This window comes from Oncorhynchus tshawytscha, linkage group LG28 (genome assembly GCF_018296145.1).
Source record: "Oncorhynchus tshawytscha isolate Ot180627B linkage group LG28, Otsh_v2.0, whole genome shotgun sequence".
NCBI lineage: Eukaryota > Metazoa > Chordata > Actinopteri > Salmoniformes > Salmonidae > Oncorhynchus > Oncorhynchus tshawytscha.
The window spans coordinates 4,569,147-4,592,875 of NC_056456.1; the positions used below are offsets into that span (position 1 = coordinate 4,569,147).

General features: G+C 45.1%; 1 protein-coding gene across 2 annotated transcripts in view; it reads right to left on the bottom strand.

The window, feature by feature from the left end:
• camsap2b (calmodulin regulated spectrin-associated protein family, member 2b) overlaps positions 1-23,729 on the bottom strand; it is a 72,950-nt gene that overhangs the window by 47,264 nt on the left and 1,957 nt on the right. For both annotated transcript variants that reach the window (XM_024390892.2, XM_024390893.2), the window contains exon 2: positions 13,912-14,171. In XM_024390892.2, coding sequence (XP_024246660.1) covers positions 13,912-14,171 — 260 coding nt within the window. The remainder of the gene's footprint in view (positions 1-13,911; positions 14,172-23,729) is intronic.

The window sequence follows — 23,729 nt, forward strand, 5'->3', positions numbered from 1 at the left end:
TTGCATCTCCTTTCCTCCCTATGCAGTCCTGCTCCCTGGTCTCATAGACGGCTTTCAGCACATACAGAGGGTTGTGGATGGAACACTTCTAGGATGCGTACTCCGCTCGTACACATTTAGAAGCATGCATCGACGCAGGCTTGAACGAAAAGTATGGAGTAGAAATATAGGCAACCAATTTCTTGAAATCAATCAATTATTTGAGCTGAAGCGAGAGAAAAACTCAAACTTCGGAATTAAATGTTGCCCATTCACATCTCATACAGTATGTTGCCTGACTACAATATTTTATCATGAAAACGTTAATAAATACATTGTGTTAATTTAGGTATGTTTACCTGCTTACAATACCCACTGTAGTGTGCGTAGATTGTAAGCCCATAGTAAGTCAATAGGGCGAACTGGCTAGCTACTACTGTTAGCTAGCTAGCTAGCCACAAAGAATTGGATAACAAAGTTCTGCTTAACTAGCTGACTAGCTAGATTATTATTATTAGATTATTATCACATATAGCTACAGTGATGGAAAAAAGTATTTGATCCCCTGCTGATTTTGCCCACTGACAAAGAAATGATCAGTCTATCATTTTAATGGTAGGTTAATTTGAACAGTGAGAGACAGAATAACAACAACAAAAATCCAGAAAAACGCATGTCAGAAATGTTATAAACTGATTTGCATTTTAATGAGGGAAATAAGTATTTGACCCCTCTCAATCAGAAAGATTTCTGGCTCCCAGGTGTCTTTTATACAGGTAACGAGCTGAGATTAGAAGCACACTCTTAAAGGGAGCTTGTTACCTGTATAAAAGACACCTGGCCACAGAATCAATCAATCAATCAGATTCCAAACTCTCCACCATGGCCAAGACCAAAGAGCTCTCCAAGGATGTCAGGGACAAGATTGTAGACCTACACAAGGCTGGAATGGGCTACAAACCATCGCCAAGCAGCTTGGTGAGAAGGTGACAACAGTTGGTGCGATTATTCGCAATGGAAGAAACACAAAAGAACTGTCAATCTCCCTCGGCCTGGGGCTCCATGCAAGATCTCACCTCGTGGAGTTGCAATGATCATGAGAATGGTGAGGAATCAGCCCAGAACTACACGGGAGGATCTTGTCAATGATCTCAAGGCAGCTGGGACCATAGTCACCAAGAAAATAATTGGTAACACACTACGCCTTGAAGGACTGAAATCCTGCAGCGCCCTCCAAGGTCCCCCTGCTCAAGAAAGCATATATACATGCCCCTCTGAAGTTTGCCAATGAACATCTGAATGATTCAGAGGACATGGAGGTGGAAACATTTGGCATTGGGGGTGTTTTTCTGCTAAGGGGACAGGACAACTTCACCGCATCAAAGGGACGATGGACGAGGCCATGTACCGTCAAATCTTGGGTGAGAACCTCCTTCCCTCAGCCAGGGCATTGGAAATGGGTCGTGGATGGGTATTCCAGCATGACAAGGACCCAGAACTCATGGCCAAGGCAACAAAGGAGTGGCTGAAGAAGAAGCACATTAAGGTCCTGGAGTGGCCTAGCCAGTAACACACTACGAGTGGGACAAAATCCCTCCTGAGGTGTGTACAAACTACAAGAAATGTCTGACCTCTGTGATTGCCAACAAGGGTTTTTCCACCAAGTACTAAGTCATGTTTTGCAGAGGGGTCAAATACTTATTTCCCTCATTAAAATGCAAATCAATTTATAACATTTTGGACATGCGTTTTTTTGTTGATGTTATTCTGTCTCTCACTGTTCAAATTAACCTACCATTAAAATTATAGACTGATCATTTCTTTGTCAGTGGGCAAACGTACAAAATCAGCAGGGGATCAAATACTTTCCCCCCTCACTGTAGCTGATAATTATTAAGTAAATCATTTGCTTTGTGTGTATTCTATCTTGTTTCGTGCCATTGTCCTGGCTGGAAAAAGGTTCAGTAAATGGGGAGGTGCAGCGTGAGGTAATACAGTAGGGGGAGATGCAGCGTGAGGTAATATAGTAGAGGGAGGAGCAGCGTGAGGTAATATAGTAGAGGGAGATGCAGCGTGAGGTAATATAGTAGGGGGAGATGCAGCGTGAGGTAATACAGTAGGGGAGGTGCAGCGTGAGGTAATACAGTAGGGGAGATGCAGCGTGAGGTAATACAGTAGGGGAGATGCAGCGTGAGGTAATACAGTAGGGAGGTGCAGCGTGAGGTAATACAGTAGGGGAGATGCAGCGTGAGGTAATACAGTAGGGGAGATGCAGCGTGAGGTAATACAGTAGGGGAGATGCAGCGTGAGGTAATACAGTAGGGGAGATGCAGCGTGAGGTAATATAGTAGAGGGAGATGCAGCGTGAGGTAATATAGTAGGGGAGATGCAGCGTGAGGTAATACAGTAGGGGAGATGCAGCGTGAGGTAATATAGTAGGGGAGATGCAGCGTGAGGTAATACAGTAGGGGAGATGCAGCGTGAGGTAATACAGTAGGGGAGATGCAGCGTGAGGTAATAGGGGAGAGTAATAGTAGGGGAGATGCAGCGTGAGGTAATACAGCAGCGTGAGGTAATACAGTAGGGGAGATGCAGCGTGAGGTAATACAGTAGGGGAGATGCAGCGTGAGGTAATACAGTAGGGGAGATGCAGCGTGAGGTAATATAGTAGAGGGAGGAGCAGCGTGAGGTAATACAGTAGGGGGAGATGCAGCGTGAGGTAATACAGTAGGGGAGATGCAGCGTGAGGTAATACAGTAGGGGAGATGCAGCGTGAGGTAATATAGTAGAGGGAGGAGCAGCGTGAGGTAATACAGTAGGGGAGATGCAGCGTGAGGTAATATAGTAGGGGAGATGCAGCGTGAGGTAATACAGTAGGGGGAGATGCAGCGTGAGGTAATACAGTAGGGGAGGTGCAGCGTGAGGTAATACAGTAGGGGAGATGCAGCGTGAGGTAATACAGTAGGGGGAGATGCAGCGTGAGGTAATACAGTAGGGGGAGGTGCAGCGTGAGGTAATACAGTAGGGGAGGTGCAGCGTGAGGTAATACAGTAGGGGAGGTGCAGCGTGAGGTAATACAGTAGGGGAGATGCAGCGTGAGGTAATACAGTAGGGGAGATGCAGCGTGAGGTAATACAGTAGGGGAGATGCAGCGTGAGGTAATACAGTAGGGGGAGGTGCAGCGTGAGGTAATATAGTAGGGGAGATGCAGCGTGAGGTAATACAGTAGGGGAGATGCAGCGTGAGGTAATACAGTAGTAGGGGAGATGCAGCGTGAGGTAATACAGTAGGGGAGGTGCAGCGTGAGGTAATACAGTAGGGGAGATGCAGCGTGAGGTAATATAGTAGGGGAGATGCAGCGTGAGGTAATACAGTAGGGGAGATGCAGCGTGAGGTAATACAGTAGGGGAGATGCAGCGTGAGGTAATACAGTAGGGGAGATGCAGCGTGAGGTAATACAGTAGGGGGAGATGCAGCGTGAGGTAATACAGTAGGGGAGGATGCAGCGTGAGGTAATACAGTAGGGGAGATGCAGCGTGAGGTAATACAGTAGGGGAGATGCAGCGTGAGGTAATACAGTAGGGGAGATGCAGCGTGAGGTAATATAGTAGAGGGAGGAGCAGCGTGAGGTAATACAGTAGGGGAGATGCAGCGTGAGGTAATACAGTAGGGGAGATGCAGCGTGAGGTAATACAGTAGGGGAGATGCAGCGTGAGGTAATATAGTAGAGGGAGGAGCAGCGTGAGGTAATACAGTAGGGGGAGATGCAGCGTGAGGTAATATAGTAGGGGAGATGCAGCGTGAGGAATACAGTAGGGGAGATGCAGCGTGAGGTAATACAGTAGGGGGGGAGGTGCAGCGTGAGGTAATACAGTAGGGGAGATGCAGCGTGAGGTAATACAGTAGGGGAGATGAGCGGTAATACAGTAGGGGGAGGTGCAGCGTGGGAGGTGCAGCGTGAGGTAATACAGTAGGGGGAGGTGGAGGTAATACAGTAGGGGAGATGCAGCGTGAGGTAATACAGTAGGGGAGATGCAGCGTGAGGTAATACAGTAGGGGAGATGCAGCGTGAGGTAATACAGTAGGGGAGGTGCAGCGTGAGGTAATACAGTAGGGGAGATGCAGCGTGAGGTAATACAGTAGGGGAGATGCAGCGTGAGGTAATACAGTAGGGGAGATGCAGCGTGAGGTAATACAGTAGGGGGAGGTGCAGCGTGAGGTAATACAGTAGGGGAGGTGCAGCGTGAGGTAATACAGTAGGGGGAGATGCAGCGTGAGGTAATACAGTAGGGGAGGTGCAGCGTGAGGTAATACAGTAGGGGGAGATGCAGCGTGAGGTAATACAGTAGGGGCAGTAATACAGTAGGGGAGATGCAGCCTGAGGTAATACAGTAGGGGAGGTGCAGCGTGAGGTAATACAGTAGCGTGAGGGTAGGGGAGATGCAGCGTGAGGTAATACAGTAGGGGAGATGCAGCGTGAGGTAATATAGTAGGGGAGATGCAGCGTGAGGTAATACAGTAGGGGAGATGCAGCGTGAGGTAATACAGTAGGGAGGTGCAGCGTGAGGTAATACAGTAGGGGAGATGCAGCGTGAGGTAATACAGTAGGGGAGATGCAGCGTGAGGTAATACAGTAGGGGAGGTGCAGCGTGAGGTAATACAGTAGGGGAGATGCAGCGTGAGGTAATACAGTAGGGGAGATGCAGCGTGAGGTAATATAGTAGGGGAGATGCAGCGTGTAATACAGTAGGGGAGATGCAGCGTGAGGTAATACAGTAGGGGAGATGCAGCGTGAGGTAATACAGTAGGGGAGATGCAGCGTGAGGTAATACAGTAGGGGAGATGCAGCGTGAGGTAATATAGTAGGGGAGATGCAGCGTGAGGTAATACAGTAGGGGAGATGCAGCGTGAGGTAATATAGTAGGGGAGATGCAGCGTGAGGTAATACAGTAGGGGAGATGCAGCGTGAGGTAATACAGTAGGGAGATGCAGCGTGAGGTAATACAGTAGGGGAGATGCAGCGTGAGGTAATACAGTAGGGGAGATGCAGCGTGAGGTAATACAGTAGGGGAGATGCAGCGTGAGGTAATACAGTAGGGGAGATGCAGCGTGAGGTAATACAGTAGGGGAGGTGCAGCGTGAGGTAATACAGTAGGGGAGATGCAGCGTGAGGTAATACAGTAGGGGAGATGCAGCGTGAGGTAATACAGTAGGGGAGATGCAGCGTGAGGTAATACAGTAGGGGAGATGCAGCGTGAGGTAATACAGTAGGGGAGATGCAGCGTGAGGTAATACAGTAGGGGAGATGCAGCGTGAGGTAATACAGTAGGGGGAGGTGCAGCGTGAGGTAATACAGTAGGAGGAGGTGCAGCGTGAGGTAATACAGTAGGGGGAGATGCAGCGTGAGGTAATACAGTAGGGGAGATGCAGCGTACAGTAGGGGAGGTGCAGCGTGAGGTAATACAGTAGGGGAGATGCAGGGAGATAGGGGGCAGCGTGAGGTAATATAGTAGGGGAGATGCAGCGTGAGGTAATATAGTAGGGGAGATGCAGCGTGAGGTAATACAGTAGGGGAGATGCAGTGTGAGGTAATACAGTAGGGGAGATGCAGCGTGAGGTAATACAGTAGGGGAGATGCAGCGTGAGGTAATACAGTAGGGGAGATGCAGCGTGAGGTAATACAGTAGGGGAGATGCAGCGTGAGGTAATACAGTAGGGGAGATGCAGCGTGAGGTAATACAGTAGGGGAGATGCAGCGTGAGGTAATACAGTAGGGGAGATGCAGCGTGAGGTAATACAGTAGGGGAGGTGCAGCGTGAGGTAATACAGTAGGGGAGATGCAGCGTGAGGTAATACAGTAGGGGAGATGCAGCGTGAGGTAATACAGTAGGGGGAGGTGCAGCGTGAGGTAATACAGTAGGGGAGGTGCAGCGTGAGGTAATACAGTAGGGGAGATGCAGCGTGAGGTAATACAGTAGGGGAGGTGCAGAGTGAGGTAATACAGTAGGGGAGATGCAGCATGAGGTAATACAGTAGGGGAGATGCAGCGTGAGGTAATACAGTAGGGGAGATGCAGCGTGAGGTAATACAGTAGGGGAGATGCAGCGTGAGGTAATACAGTAGGGGAGATGCAGCGTGAGGTAATACAGTAGGGGAGATGCAGCGTGAGGTAATACAGTAGGGGAGATGCAGCGTGAGGTAATATAGTAGGGGAGATGCAGCGTGAGGTAATACAGTAGGGGAGGTGCAGCGTGAGGTAATACAGTAGGGGAGGTGCAGCGTGAGGTAATACAGTAGGGGGAGATGCAGCGTGAGGTAATCCTCACAAGAACAGACTCAAGAGAACGTCCTCGGAGAATGCTCTCGGAGCATGAGAGTGTGGAGTACGGTAGTATGCATATTGAGAAACACCCTGTGTCTCAGACAGAGGGCAAGAGAGAGAGAGAGAGAGAGAGAGAGAGAGAGAGAGAGAGACAGAGAGACAGAGAGACAGCGAGAGAGAGACAGCGAGAGAGAGAGACAGAGACAGAGAGACAGCGAGAGAGAGACAGCGAGAGAGAGACAGCGAGAGAGAGACAGAGAGAGAGAGAGAGAGAGAGAGAGAGACAGAGAGACAGACAGACAGACAGACAGACAGACAGACAGACAGACAGACAGACAGCGAGAGAGAGAGAGAGAGAGAGAGAGAGAGAGCGAGAGAGAGGGAGAAAGAGAGAGAGGAAGTGGTGTGGGTGTGTGTACATGTGTTTGTGTATAAAGGCTGCCATATACGTGCCTAGACTTGGTCTGAGACCACACCCTCTATCGTACTGCAGTGGAGCACCAGCACGTATTCCCCTTCTCCACTCTTCCATCCCCCTTTACACTATCCTCTCTTCTACTCTACAACCCCCTATTCTCCCCTCCCCTCCTCCCATCACAGATGGTCACATACCCATTCCCCATTTCCTCTCCTTCTCTGGAGCACAGATGTAATCCCCTCTCCGATCTACTTCCTACACACTGTCATACTCGACCTGTCCTCTCACCCCCCATATACAGATACAGTATATTATATCCTCTGATGCCATTATATTCCCTCTCCTCTCGACTCCTCCTCCCTCCCTCCCTCTCTCCTCTACCTGGAGCCTAACCAAGTAGTAGCCCTTACTCCTCAAACCACTCCTCTTTTCCTTTCATCTGACAGACCTCCACAATCCCCCTTCCTCGCCCTCTCTCTTCAAGCACAGTCCTTCCCTCCTTCCTCCCTGGACCCCAGCCAAGAGGCAGCCCCTCTACCCCTCCATTCCTTCACTCCCCCTCTCTATTCATCCCCTGACAGTCTGCCACGCTCCCGCTCTCCACTCCTCCTCCTGCTGTCCTCCTCTTTGACATACTGTCATCCCGCCTTCCGACATGGACCTGTGCCAAGTAGCGGTGCGTGAAAAAAACATTGAGGTCATAATTTCTCCTCATATGCTCCATAAACCCAATACAGAAATTCTCTGGGCGAATGTATCTGCACTAAACTTCACAGACTGCTGAGTCGACACATACACACTCTCAACTCCTATGGGGAACCCACCTAAACTGAAGAGGTTGTGCATTTTGTAACGGACAATGGGGGTGTATACAATATACTGTATCTGTGTGTGTGTCAGTCCCTGCGTGTGTCAGGAAGGATCTACAGGCTAGTAAATTAACTGGCTGTAGGCTTTGTTGCCGATGAAGGTCATTTCCTGTTTACACCCTCTTTACACATACAGTATAGGCGCCATTTGTCTGCTTAAACATATCGACTAAAGCTGCCTGCTTAATCAGATCACCACCTATACACACACACACACACACACACACACAGAGAGAGAGAGAGACCCACGCTGTCCTTGGATACCATAGGAATAGGTCAAACTAAGAGTCCCCCCTCCATCTCGCCCCCTCATCACACTTGAGCGACTACTTCAATTGATCAAATCCTCAACATAGTGAACTAGTGACTTTGTGTTATCCTCTAGACATGTGTGTTAGAGACAGAGGCCGTGTCTACACTTGACACTTACATGCGACTTCTGCTATCAGAATATGAAGATCGCATTGAAAAGACGGGTCTAGACGCACAAAAGTTGCTTTGTGGTCTGATTGTGTTCACTTTCGGCTGACCACCATAGAAGGTGGTCAGGTACGCATTGTGTGCAAATTTATCCCCAGTCTTGATGCAATTAAGCTACCAAAAGGTCATACAGTGGGCGAAGTCATCAGTACTCCGCCGACAAGTCTCCGGGAAAACGTGTGTTTTGGGACCAAGAGGCACCTTTTTATTAAAACGTTGGAGGAAATTCCAACTAGCGTGTGGGGAACGTGTTTGCTGGCCTCATAAAAGCTAGCCATCTAGCTAATAGTTAGAAAAATAGAGTTATGCTAATCCATTTGCAATCCTTTTAGCTTCGCTTGTTAGCTTGCTGGCTAGCTACATCAGTAGGTTAGCTGGCTGGTTAGCTATAGGGTTGGGCAATATAACGATAGTATAGGATATCGAAGATGATTGACAGCCATCGTTGACTGGCACCACACAGTAAACAGATGACTGGGCCCACAGCAAGGCCATGACAAGTGGCCTATTTCTTTACTATAGCCTGCATAACCTATTTAAATAAATATGTTATAAAGAGTGGCAATTTTAGAATGTAAATCTTGGTGGGGCAAACAAAAAAACATTTTTTTAGATGCATGCCAGAAAACCCACGACACAACACAACACTAAACAATACATTAATAACTACAACGGTGACAAATGGTGCGCACACACTGTTAGGGCCTAGATAAAACAGCAGAGTCCCAACACCTTACCACACACTGTTAGGGCCTAGATAAAACAGCAGAGTCCCAACACCTTACCACACACTGTTAGGGCCTAGATAAAACAGCAGAGTCCCAACACCTTACCACACACTATTAGGGCCTAGATAAAACAGCAGAGTCCCAACACCTTACCACACACTGTTAGGGCCTAGATAAAACAGCAGAGTCCCAACACCTTACCACACACTGTTAGGGCCTAGATAACACAGCAGAGTCCCAACACCTTACCACACACTGTTAGGGCCTAGATAAAACAGCAGAGTCCCAACACCTTACCACACACTATTAGGGCCTAGATAAAACAGCAGAGTCCCAACACCTTACCACACACTGTTAGGGCCTAGATAAAACAGCAGAGTCCCAACACCTTACCACACACTGTTAGGGCCTAGATAACACAGCAGAGTCCCAAAAACTTACAACACACTGTTAGGGCCTAGATAAAACAGCAGAGTCCCAACACCTTACAACACACTGTTAGGGCCTAGATAAAACAGCAGAGTCCCAACACCTTACCACACACTATTAGGGCCTAGATAAAACAGCAGAGTCCCAACACCTTACCACACACTATTAGGGCCTAGATAAAACAGCAGAGTCCCAACACCTTACCACACACTATTAGGGCCTAGATAAAACAGCAGAGTCCCAACACCTTACCACACACTGTTAGGGCCTAGATAAAACAGCAGAGTCCCAACACCTTACCACACACTGTTAGGGCCTAGATGAAACAGCAGAGTCCCAACACCTTACCACACACTGTTAGGGCCTAGATAAAGCAGCAGAGTCCCAACAGCAGTCCCAACACCTTACCACACACTGTTAGGGCCTAGATAAAACAGCAGAGTCCCAACACCTTACAACACACTGTTAGGGCCTAGATAAAACAGCAGAGTCCCAACACCTTACCACACACTGTTAGGGCCTAGATAAAACAGCAGAGTCCCAACACCTTACCACACACTGTTAGGGCCTAGATAAAACAGCAGAGTCCCAACACCTTACCACACACTGTTAGGGCCTAGATGAAACAGCAGAGTCCCAACACCTTACCACACACTGTTAGGGCCTACATAAAGCAGCAGAGTCCCAACAGCAGTCCCAACACCTTACCACACACTGTTAGGGCCTAGATAAAACAGCAGAGTCCCAACACCTTACCACACACTGTTAGGGCCTAGATAAAACAGCAGAGTCCCAACACCTTACCACACACTGTTAGGGCCTAGATAAAACAGCAGAGTCCCAACACCTTACCACACACTGTTAGGGCCTAGATAAAACAGCAGAGTCCCAACACCTTACCACACACTGTTAGGGCCTAGATAAAACAGCAGAGTCCCAACACCTTACCACACACTATTAGGGCCTAGATAAAACAGCAGAGTCCCAACACCTTACCACACACTGTTAGGGCCTAGATAACACAGCAGAGTCCCAAAAACGTACAACACACTGTTAGGGCCTAGATAAAACAGCAGAGTCCCAACACCTTACCACACACTATTAGGGCCTAGATAAAACAGCAGAGTCCCAACACCTTACCACACACTGTTAGGGCCTAGATAAAACAGCAGAGTCCCAACACCTTACCACACACTATTAGGGCCTAGATAAAACAGCAGAGTCCCAACACCTTACCACACACTGTTAGGGCCTAGATGAAACAGCAGAATCCCAACACCTTACCACACACTATTAGGGCCTAGATAAAACAGCAGAGTCCCAACACCTTACCACACACTGTTAGGGCCTAGATGAAACAGCAGAGTCCCAACACCTTACCAAACACTGTTAGGGCCTACATAAAGCAGCAGAGTCCCAACAGCAGTCCCAACACCTTACCACACACTGTTAGGGCCTAGATAAAACAGCAGAGTCCCAACACCTTACCACACACTGTTAGGGCCTAGATAAAACAGCAGAGTCCCAAAACCTTACAACACACTGTTAGGGCCTAGATAAAACAGCAGAGTCCCAACACCTTACAACACACTGTTAGGGCCTAGATAAAACAGCAGAGTCCCAACACCTTACCACACACTGTTAGGGCCTAGATAAAACAGTGTTGGGTGGTTTCTACTGACAATTGCGATGTACAAACTATGGCATAAGGGAACGATGAGCAGATAAGAGGCAATCCATAATTTCGATTAAGCGAGCTAGGACGGACATAGTCAATATAACTATTTGTTCAGTCCTTTTGAAATGTACAGCAACAGAATTCAGAACATGGGCTATTCTTACAGTATTCTCCCTGTACACCAAGTCAGAACTGTAGGATTAATAAAGGGGGCATATAAGCAGACAATGAAAGCTCTTACAATATTTGATGATAACATTTCTCTAAAACAAGCTATAGACTACATGTGCACCACCAAGTCAGAACAGTAGTCAAAATTAGGAGGGGAAACGGGACCAAATTATTAGGGTGAGCTTATTAGGAGGTGAACAGCTGTATGTTCTGTAATACTGTATTACTGTATATTACTGTAATAGCTGTAATACTGTATGTTGTGTGAACAACACACAACATACAGTATTACTTCTTAGCTACAGCTTACATATATCCCTGGAATATTACATAATTTATGCAACAGCATACAATACATTTTTGGGCTTACCTTGTTGTGCTGTACTCACTTGAACAGAAAGGTGGCGTGGCAGTTCTTCGTGGGCAAATTTTGTCATCAAACTTTGTCATCAAAGTCTGGCATTCTCTGGATTTATGGTGCTTTCAAGACAACTGGCAACTTGGAAAAATACAAGGTCGAATCATGATGACGTCAGGGTTCTTCAGGTTGGAGCTCTAGAAAGAGGCCCAAGTTCCCGACTTGCAATTCCGAGTTGGATGACCGTTCAAAACATTTTTTCCCAGTCGGAGCTCGTTTTTTCCCAAGTTCCCAGTTGTCTTGAACCCATTGAAATCAGATTTCCCAGTTCTGAGTTTCCAGTTGTTTTGAGCGCGGCATAAATCATGATGGCTTGACACCATGGCCAATGTTGAATGTTAATCTTTGAAACGCTTTCACCCAGAATTGGGACCACACACTCACTCTAATGAATAGCAGTCTAGTGATGGCCACTGATGCCTTCAAAACCACTCATTGTTGAATTTGCGACGTCCAACTTTTTGTGTAATGTTTATGTCCAATGGCCGATGAGCACCGATACGTTTTATCTATAATTTCTCTTCATATGACAAGGATTAAAAAAGGAATTGCCAGTAGATTGTCGACTTGATTCAGGATGATGACTGCTTGCATGCTAGCTAAGATTTTGAAAGTATGACGTTGACATGATCAGTTCAATGAAAGCTGCTGTAGATATAATGTGATTTAATGTAATTTTATCTGTGGCCAATGACCTTGAGCCATCTTGGATAGGCACTTCTAATATAACTCTATGGCAGCACCCAAGGGGCTTGCATTTTCAAGCTCTACCCTTAGATTTGGAGGTGACGTAGTGTCCCCATGAGTGACAGAATACTGAGACAATCACGGCGCAACTAGAGAACATTACCAACCCCTAAGCTCTGTCTTTTCCACTGGCTGGCCCACCACCACAGAAAGCATTGAGCTGGGCTGAAACACCTGCATTTTGGAGCTGCCTTATGCAAGAAAGCAAAAAAAGAGACAACGTTTGTATGCGACTTAATTAACTCAGATTTTGTCAAATATTTTTTACATTGTTTGCAAACTGATATGTGACACGTATTAATGACAAAATAATGCCATTTTGATTGAGTAAATTTATTTATTGGTTTATTTTATTTTCGATAAAAGACTCAAATTAAATAAATGTAAGGTTATTTGTTGATGTAATTTATTTTTATAACAATTTGTGTCATTAGATTTTGGGTGGGGTCACAGAAAATGGGTGTAGACACATGATGTATTTGAAATTCCATGATCAGACCTTCATGATCATAATACAAAAACTGCATTAACTGTCAAGTCTAGACACGACCAGAGAGAGGGAGGGGTGAGAGAAAGACGGGGGAGAGAGAGACAGAGGAAAAGAGAGAGAAAGAATGAAAGACCAAGGGAGGGAGCAAGAAAGTGCTGTTGAAGAGATAGAAAGAAAAGAAGAGAGATTGAGAAGGACGAAGGACAAAAATAACTGATGATGAGATATGGAGGGAAGGAGAGCGAGATTAGGGAAGGAAAGAGTCTGTGTGCCACAGCAGATAGGGCAATTGCAATTCTCCCAGAAAGAGAGCGACAGAGACAGAGAGAGAGAGAGAGAGAGAGAGAGAGAGAGAGAGAGAGAAAGAGAGAGAACTGCAACGCAGGTTCCCATTTCGTCAGCAGCTATGTTCAGTCTCTGAACTCATGATCCTCAGCCACACAGTATTGGATTAGAATAACTATTTCGTAACTGTTGACGCATTCCCTCTTGGGAAGCTCACGGCATTCCCCTCATATCTAGCTATAATACATTCTTCAACGGATGATCAATTGAAAAGGACTGTAGATTTAAAAGGGCTGACTTTTAAGCCTGTCCTTTGCACATCAAAACAACTTTTCAGAAGAAAGGCATTTTTACCTTGTACTGTGTGACATAACAGTACCGTCTGTCTGTCTGTCTGTAAGTGGTTTATCTTGGAAACCTGTCATTAGGCTTGTTTTTGACCTTTCCAAGAGACACCGCTGAGAATACTGCACTCACAGAGCCCTACCTTAGAGCACACACAAAGAGACAGAGGATGAGTGAGTGAGTGAGTGAGTGAGTGAGTGAGTGAGTGAGTGAGTGAGTGAGTGAGTGAGTGAGTGAGTAAAAAGAGAGAAGGAGAAGGAAGCGAACGTAGAGATTAAAATGGGATGAGACCCAACAAAACCCAACCAAACCCTAATATTACTCTTTACAATCTGTATGTCTGTGTGTGTGTGTGTGTGTGTATGTGTGTGCGTGCGTGTGTGTGTTTATGTGTGAGTGTGTGTAAGTGTGTGTGTGTGTAAGTGTGTTTGTGTGTGTGTGTATGTGCGTGCGTGTGTGTATGTGAATGTATGTGTGTGTGTGTATATGTGTATGTGTGTGTGTGTAAATGTGTATGTGTGTGTGTGTATCGAGACAGCTCTTCATCCTCACCATGTGTATGGGTGTGCCGGTCAGGTCCCTCTCTGTGACCAGTCGGTCCTGGTCAGTGACGTACAGTCCCTTCTGTGCCAGGGCCTGGATGATGGCGTTGTGTCCCAGCAGAGGTTTGACGGCATCGCTGCGGAGGATGAGGCTCCCCGCCCGGCAGTAGAGCTCTGCAGACAGCAGCAGGCATGCCACCGGGGGCTTCAGGTGCTCCTGACTGTACTGGTCCCTGTAGAAAGGGTCCACCAGCTCCTCCGGGACCGCATCTGTGAAGGGAGAGAAGAGGTTAGTGTGGTGATACGATGAACATAGTTTCTCTGAAAGAGGGGGCCGGATTAGTTTGGGGATATGATAACTGTCATCTGGGGACGTGTCTGTGGAGGGAGCAGGTACAGGTAGAGCTGGGACGATAAACCCCAAATGATCAACACATTATCAACACCATACCAATCACTTATCACAGGCAATAGGATAAGTAGCCTATACTAGAGAAATGTGAAGTTTGAAATAGATTTGCTAATATGGGTGATTGTTAATGGGACAATTGATTCCTACAACCATCAGACTAGGAGTAGCAGTTTAAAACTTTTACAACTGTGGTGCACATTAACCTTATAAACCTCTCATTCTATTTATTGCTATCGTATCAATTCAGGCAATTTATCTCGATATGGATTTTTGTCCATGTCGCCCAGTTCTAGCTACGGGTTAGTGTGGACATATGATAAACAGAGTTTCTCTGGGAGGACGTGAGGATGGGTGGGCTACATAAGTAACATTATAGTCAGCTCATTTTGGGCTGTCCGTGGAGAGAGGGGAAACAGGTTACTTTGGTGAAACAATAACTGACATGACTGTACTGGCCCCTGCAGAATGAGTTCACCGTGATGGCAACAGGCGTGCCTGTGCGAGCCCCACTCTCCCATTGCACACATGCTTCTCTGACACACGGATCTTAGACCTTCTCCATTGACGGCGTGCTTAAGAGTGTGTGTGTGTGTGTGTGTATATGCATTAGGCTTGGGCAGTATATCATTTATCTCCAGCAGAGGGCTCTAGCTACGCATCTCATTTGCAAACTTACTAGCTAAGTGGCTTCTTACTTGCAGCAGAGACAATCAATCTCCTCCTGGATCAAGATTGAGTTTTTTTATTCGATTTATTTGTTACATTTGTAAAGAAATAGCGCCCTTTGTGTGCACTGACGGTAACACCGTATACACCGGTATGGTACAGGAATGGTGTGTGTGAAACAGAGAGAGAGAGGTTATTCTTTGTCTGTTGACTCACATGCTAAATCTGATTTACTTTATCTTTATCTTCAAAATAGCCAGACACACACACACGCACGCGCACGCACACACACACACACACACACACACACACACACACACACACACACACACACACACACACACACACACACACACACACACACACCAGACTTGTCTGCACTTAGGGGCAAAGAGTACACCACTTTCTGCTCTTCTCTGGTGTGTGCCATCACATGATGTGTCAAGGGGTCCCGAGAGTGTTTTTGAGGCTGAGAACGGGGCGGAAGGGGTTGAAAGTTGGGCTGGGAATTGCCAGGGACCTCACCATGCGATTTTATCACCATACTTGGGTGCCGATACAATATGTATTGCGATTCTCACGATTCTATATGTATTACGATTCGATACTGCAATTTTATTGCGATTTCACGTTCCAAACATATTGCCTTGCTGCAGAGAGACACATTTTCTGCAGAGAAAATTTATTATGATCAGTCATGGAAATAAAAGTGCTGAAAACATTCTCACTATTTAAAGTGAAACAGACAGCATTGTAGCTAAATTAAACATTATTATTTAATTTATATATAGATATACACCCCCAGGAAGAATATGACTTTTAAAAATATTTTCTGTCAAGCAAGTATTTAGGCATTTTCATCAATTCTTAGAATGTTTGGGAATGACATATACTGTACTAAGGCATTTGTGAAAACTCTATAGCAATACAGAATGGGGAAGCAGCTGTGCGTTTGGACAATTAACTGCATTAAATAAAACCTGAACCATCTGTCTTGTCCAGGACCAGAGTCGATGCAGACCGGTGCACCAAAGTCAGTCAGAGATACAGTAGGCCTTTATTTGCCACACAGGCCTGCCATCATTCACTTTGAACTGGACTGTGTGTTTACAGGCAGTAGGGCCTGCCATCATTCACTTTGAACTGGACTGTGTGTTTACAGGCAGTAGGGCCTGCCATCATTCACTTTGAACTGGACTGTGTGTTTACAGGCAGTAGGACCTGCCATCATTCACTTTGAACTGGACTGTGTGTTTACAGGCAGTAGGGCCTGCCATCATTCACTTTGAACTGGACTGTGTGTTTACAGGCTGCCATCATTCACTTTGAACTGGACTGTGTGTTTACAGGGCCTGCCATCATTCACTTTGAACTGGACTGTGTGTTTACAGGCAGTAGGGCCTGTCATCATTCACTTTGAACTGGACTGTGTGTTTACAGGCAGTAGGGCCTGTCATCATTCACTTTGAACTGGACTGTGTGTTTACAGGCAGTAGGACCTGCCATCATTCACTTTGAACTGGACTGTGTGTTTACAGGCAGTAGGGCCTGCCATCATTCACTTTGAACTGGACTGTGTGTTTACAGGCAGTAGGGCCTGCCATTCATTAGTTATTCTGCGCTCTGGCACACTCAGATGAGAGTACTCTGAAATTGGAGTAGATAGCGAGAATGAATTTGTGTTATCCAGTTAGCCATATGCTAACTGGATAACAGTCGTTCAGGTTCTTGCTAGCTAACCAAATGACACCTGCATCTCTAGCTGTGTAAAATATAGCCACCAAAAAGCAATATTAGGGGAAAAAGTCAGTCACTCACCCACTCCAATGACATGAATGACATCCTCCTAGCAGCTAACTAGCTATCTAGCTAACGTTAGGGTCCATGTTTTTAGCTTGCTAAATAAATAGATGCGCTAGCCTATTAGGTACGCTATGACTGACTTGTGATCTTTGCCCTTGTATTGACATTTCCAGTCTTAGTTAAATTTGTCCATTTTGTCCAAAATATTGAGCCATTGACACTGAAACAGTGCATCCTGAATGGAGGCAGCAACAATGTACCGGGCCAGCTGTGATTTACAACCTCATAGCAATGCTTTGGTGAATTATATCAGTCATGCATTGAACCGCATCCATCTACTCTGGCAACAATGCCTTTGTGTACACCATGGAATGTAGAGTCAAATAGAACATATATTTTTAAAACCTCTTATAAAGTTGGTTTTGTTGCATAAACTGGGAATGTTATATGTTTTACTGATATTATGACTATCTGTTTCTTTCATAACTGCAAAGTAGTTAAAACTCTGTCAGTTCCACTTTAAAAAGATGATGAAGAATGAGCTATAGGATGAAAAATACCAGCATTTTGACACAGGTACAGCCAACTAGCGCTAGCTAAAGCTACCTAGCGAGAAAAAATATATATATATGTAATAATTTTTTGAGTAATCGATATAATATTGTCTGTAACTGTATCGATTTCCCACCATCCCTAGTTGAAAGGGTGCGTATGGGGTAATGAGGGCGTTTGTGGTGTGTTTGTGTGTGTGCATACCTGGTGTGCGTGAGGTCATTTCCCCTCGCCATGGCTGTGAATCACAGGCACAAACAGGGGGAAACAGGAGACAGGGCAGGCATCTTAAACGTGTATGATTACATATTTGTGATCATTTCTGAGTGGTCCCTACAGCGTGCCATCGCAAATATGTGATTGAAACAGTAGTAACAGAACATTTGATGTAACAAACGTGTCTAAACAGCATTGTTGTCTGAAAAGCACCTAAACAATTGTTTGTACTGATGGGAAATAAAAGGTCTTTACAACTTTACTTCTCAATTTCACCTTTTATTGTTCAGAAAAGAGACGTGTGTCAGCTAAGCTAACAACAGCTACATTCTTTATGATGGCAGCCATGTTTGTTTATGTTTGACAAGCGATAACTCCCTAATCGCAGAATTCCATTCACTATAAAACACAAATAAACAAAGTAAAAGATGGCTGTGCCCATTGCCCGAAAAATATGAACTTAGTTTGGCCACTTTTCAGCATTTTACAAATCTTCTATGTACTTGTTACAGTATATACAATAACCGGATCGCTTAACTTAACTAGTAATTTACAGTTTTTGACTAATCACAAAGCAAATAAAATGCTATCACCTCGCAGATCATCACACCAAATACAAGCCTACTGCCTAGCCTAACCGTTAGCGCGAAAGCTAAACAGGGTTGCCAGATTTGGATGAAACTATTTTAGGTGGGCTTGGAAAGGGGGGGGGTTATTTCATTTCTGGAGGATTTCAAGTCCATGGGGGATAGAAATGGGGAAGGTATCGTGGGGGTTATGATGCAGGAAATATTACTGTGATGGGGGGCAAACACAGCGGAAGTTTATAAGCTAAATAAAACCCCTGATACTCGGGCAACACCGAGTAATGATAGTTACAATCTAAGTCAGTCGATTGAACCATCCCTTCACTTTGTTTGTTATAACATCTTTGGTCTGACAGACGTTTACGTGACAACCAGAATGCATTGTATGATGTCAACAAACATGGCGCCACACATAGCTGGCATTTAGCTTAGCTTTAGCTCATCATAATCAGTATAACCTTACAAAATATATTTTACACACATCATTACAATCGAAAACATGCAAATAAAACAGTAAATACATTATGCAAAATACAGTGCATTCAGAGAAAGTATTCAGACCCCTTGACTTTTTCCACATTTTGTTACATTCCAGCATTATTCTAAAATAGATTAAATCATTTTTTATCCTCATCAATCTGCACACAATATCCCATAATGACTAAGCGAAAACAAGTTCAGACATTTTTGCGATTATATATATTTAAAAAAAATCTGAGATGCCTTATTTACATAAGTATTCAGACCCTTTGCTATGAGACTCGAAATTGAGCTCAGGTGCATCCTGTTTCCATTCATCATCCTTGAGATGTTTTCTACAACTTGATTGAAGTCCACCTGTGGTAAATTCAATTGATGGACATGATTTAGAAATGCACACACCTGTCTATATAAGTCCCACAGTTGACAGTGCATGTCAGAGCAAAAACCAAGGTCGAAGGAATTGTCCGTAGAGCTCCGAGACAGGATTGTGTCGAGGCACAGATCTGGGGAAGGGTACCAAAACCTTTCTGCAGCATTGAAGGTCTCTAAGAACACAGTGGACTCCATCATTCTGAAATGGAAGAAGTTTGGAACCACCGAGACTCTTCCTAGAACTGGACGGCCAGCCAAATGAAGCAATATGGGAAGAAGAGCCTTGGTCAGGGAGGCAACCAAGAACCTGATGGTCACTCTGACAGAGCTCCAGTGTTCCTCTGTGGAGATGGGAGAACCTTCCAGAAGGACAACTATCTCTACAGCACCACCAATCAGGCCTTTATGGTAGAGTGGCCAGACAGAAGCCACTCCTCAGTAAAACGCACATGACAGCCTGCTTGGAGTTTGCCAAAAGGCACCTAAATTACTCTCAGACCATGAGAAACAAGATTCTCTGGTCTGATGAAACCAAGATTGAAATATTTGGCCTGAATGCCAAGCATCACATCTGGAGAAAACCTGACACCATCCCTACAGTGAAGCATGGTGGTGGCAGCATCAGGCTGTAGAGATGTTTTTCAGCGGCAGGGACTGAGAGACTAGTCAGGATCGAGGGAAAGATAAACGGAGAATAGTACAGAGAGATCTTTGATGAAAACCTGCTCCAGAGCACTCAGGACCTCAGACTGGGGCAAAGGTTGCCCTTCTAACAGGACAATGATCCTAAGCACACAGCATCGGGAGAAGTCTCTGAATGTCCTTGAGTGGCCCAGCCAGAGCCCGGACTTGAACCCAATCTAACATCTCTGGAGAGACCTGAAAATAGCTGTGCAGAAACGCTCCCCCTCCACCTGACAGAGCTTGAGAGGATCTGCAGAGAAGAATGGGAGAGACTCCCCAAATACAGGTCTGCCAAACTTGTAGCCTCATACCCAAGAAGACTCGAGGCTGTAAATGCTGCCAAAGGTGCTTCAACAAAGTACTAAGTAAAGGGTCTGAATAATTATGTAAATGTGTTATTATTCATTTATTTTTTATAAATTTGTTTTTAAAAACTAAAAACTTTTTTTTGCTTTGTCATTCTGGTGTATTGTGTGTAGTAGATTGATGAGGATAAAAATAAAAAATTAGAATAATGTTACGGTTTTCTAGGTGTGAAGGATAGTCAGACCAAAATGCAGCGTGTAGATTGCGATCCATGTTTAATGAACAACGTGAAACACGAATAAACACAAAACACTACAAAACAAAGAACGTAACGAAAACCGAAACAGCCTATACTTGTGTAAATAAATAAAGAGATATTCGTTGGGAACAACGACACTAAGGACAATCACACACGACAAACTCAAAGAATATGGCTGCCTAAATATGGTTCCCAATCAGAGATAACGATAAACACCTGCCTCTGATTGAGAACCACTCCAGACAGCCATAGACTTTGCTAGATAACCCCACTAGCTACAATCCCAATACATACACACCAAAACCCCAAGACAAAACACACCATAATACAAAAACCCCATGCCACACCCTGGCCTGACCCAATACATGAAGAAAAACACAAAATACTTAGACCAGGGCGTGACACTGTAACTTAACAAAATGTGGAAAAAGTCAAGGGGTCTGAATACTTTCCGAATGCACTATACATACATACTGTGTGCTACAGTAGAAACGATAACACGACATACAGAAACTATAATGATAACGTAATAAGGCACTTACTTTGATAGGAACTCACACGTCCAAAGTTATTATCAGTAAGGAAAACAACATTGAAGGCAATGCGGGTGCCAGCCGGAAAATGTACTGGGGGGCAAAAAGTTATTTTCTGACTGGGGATGCGCAACTGCCTGCATACTTGATCTGGGGAAACTCTGGGGAAGTGCTTAGGCTCTCCTTGAAGAGAGAAGTTTGTTTGGCTCAGCAAAGCCTCAAACATAAATTGTCCGCAACAGGGAAATGGGCTTCTTCAGAGCACACCTGCAGAGCACACCTCAATTCAAACTGTTGTTAGAAAATAAAACTTGTTAAAAAATCCTTTGAAATGGACAAGTTGAAACATAGCCTATAGATAATTAGCAGGCAGCCTTGGTTTGAGGCAGCATAGGTTAACTCTCCTTTTGCATAACAATCCCACTTTGGAATAGTGAGTGTATTCTGACATTACACGCATAAAAAAACTCACGCTGGGGCGACCGATTAAGGTTAGTCCTTAATCCGTCCAATAGACTTAATTTGTTTTTGCCCGATTGAAAATGTATTCTACAATGTATTCACAATATCATTTTTTACAATATTATATCGATTCTATGACTCCAAGTATCGATCGTGATAAATCGTGATACATATAGAATAGCAATGCATCGGGACACCTAAGTATCGTGATCATACTGTACGACTTGGTAAAGCGAGAGTGCTATTAGCCTAGTGAATGGAGAGGTCAGAGAGCTAGGCAGGCAGATCCTTCCGAAGACGTGGGCTACTCGGCCTGGGTGGTGAACTGGCGAAAAGGAACCGGGATGTACAGCGGACACTGTGGCCTACTTGTAGGAAAGGCAGACGTGTACAATGTATTTTTACAGGAGGTAAAACTACAAAAACGGGGTTAGGGTTATAGTGTATCATTTCCGACATAAGTGAGGACTCTTCATCCCCTATCAGCAGATTACATTTCTTCCAAGGAGGGTTCAGAAGCTAATTTCGAAAGTGTGTTCTTACCCAGAAAGACGAAAGTGGGCTATTTCCCACAATGGCGGGTGTTTACCATTCCAACAACCACTTAACAGCCAGTCACTTCAGCAGCTAGTCACAACAGTCTGTCCCCACTATAAAGTCCCCATACTGTCCCCACTCCCCACTATAACACCCTCTCATAACCCTGAGAGGGTGGACAAAAGCTCCTATGACCTCACATAGCCTCCTAAAACAGCACCAATGCCAAATACAGTAGTAACAGTCTACTACACATCTTTATCTGGATGGTACCTTATGCTGTACAATGTTAACAGAGTCTTGCCATGTAAGTGCTGCTCGAAGAAATTGTGCTATAAAGAACCAAACAGGGGGTTCTATGGCTTGGTTCATATGGCCCTCAAAAATGTTCTATATGACCAACAAAGCACCCTTCTTTTTAACAGTGTGGAGTGCAGATACAACCTTCACAGAGTAAGTGGGCTTTAGTTTTCCACAAGTTCATCAAAAGCTGCCGCGTCAAGGAAAACCGATCTCCTTTGTCTGCCATCAAACAGGAAATAGACAGGAAGTAGCTGTCGCAGGAAGTCCAAACACGAGACCTGGAATATCGACCGTTACCGTGCTGACCACAGGAGTCATCCAATTGGAGCACAGCACAGGGAGGGAACATTAAAGAATGTACACCAGTCAGCAACATTACTTGTCTGTTACTATGCAGTTATTACTTTCTTAGAAACCTGTGTAGCCTATATTGGCAGTTGATAATGTCTGATTCAAAACACTGGGTTACTTCGCTGAGAAATAACTAGATATATTTTAGCAGTGGCTTTCAGAGGTAACATTTTTGTTCAGTTGCTCACTATGCCAATTCATGTTGGACTACTTCTTTTCCAATGCAGTACGAACATCAATTAAGTCAGACCAAAGTATACCAGAAATGTTGTCACTCACATTGATTGTGGCTAATGAATTCACACGTTACTAGACTAATTAACGTTAGTGCTCAGAGCCAGTATGTAAAGCTGAAGCATCTTCTGTTGGTCCTTCCATTGGGCCCAGTCTCCAGCCTGGAGGCCCCTGCATTGTGTGTAACTGAGACAAATGCTGCCACTCTAGACTGGGTCTCCACGATGTCAACACACCACAGATGTTACAGAGACAGGAGAGAAGAGTAGGGTCTGAGGAGAGCACCAAATACAACAGCTGCTCACAAAATGGTTTAGACCCCCCCCCGACAAATGTTGAACACTGAAGTTAGACCGTGAGATCTTGTTGCAAAGAGAGAGTGAGATGAGAAAGAGATAGCGGGCGAGAGAGAGCATTGGGACCTAGTCAGGGATCCAGTACCAGACAGGAAAGCAGAAAACACAGATGCCTTTGGTCAAAATGTGTCATAATAGAGGAAAACATCTAGTGAGTGTGTATGTGTCTGTACATGCTCTTATGGTCACGCTTATAGTCCTTTCCTGTGTCTAGGCTATATTTCAGTTGATCTACATCAGTGATCAGCATGCATTTTGAATGGGAGAGATTGTTTTTGGAATTGTCTGCATTACGTGGGTCAAACTACTGTCAGAACCATAGTAACTAGACCAAATGTGGCTGTGTGTGTAAACTAAGACTTGGTTGATGAATTGGGCCACCGTTCTCATGGTGCTGGAAGGGAGCAGTAATGTGTGTCACCAGGAGGGACAGGAAAAGAACCCAGTCCTGGTATGCTAATAGCCTGCAGTCCTCTATGACAGAGTAGTGAGGGGAGGGGAGCAGTGGACAGGGCTTTCCACCATTTTATACACTTGAGAAAAGTGTACAAATGACATGCTGGAAACTATAGGAGGAGCTACCTCGTCTATGTGCTTAGCATAGTGTTGTGTGGCCATTGAACGTGAGAATCCTTGGCTCCCAAGGCTAGCTGCAGCATAACCCCCCTCTCTCTCTGTCCATTATTACCATACACAGACCGAGCAGATGGTA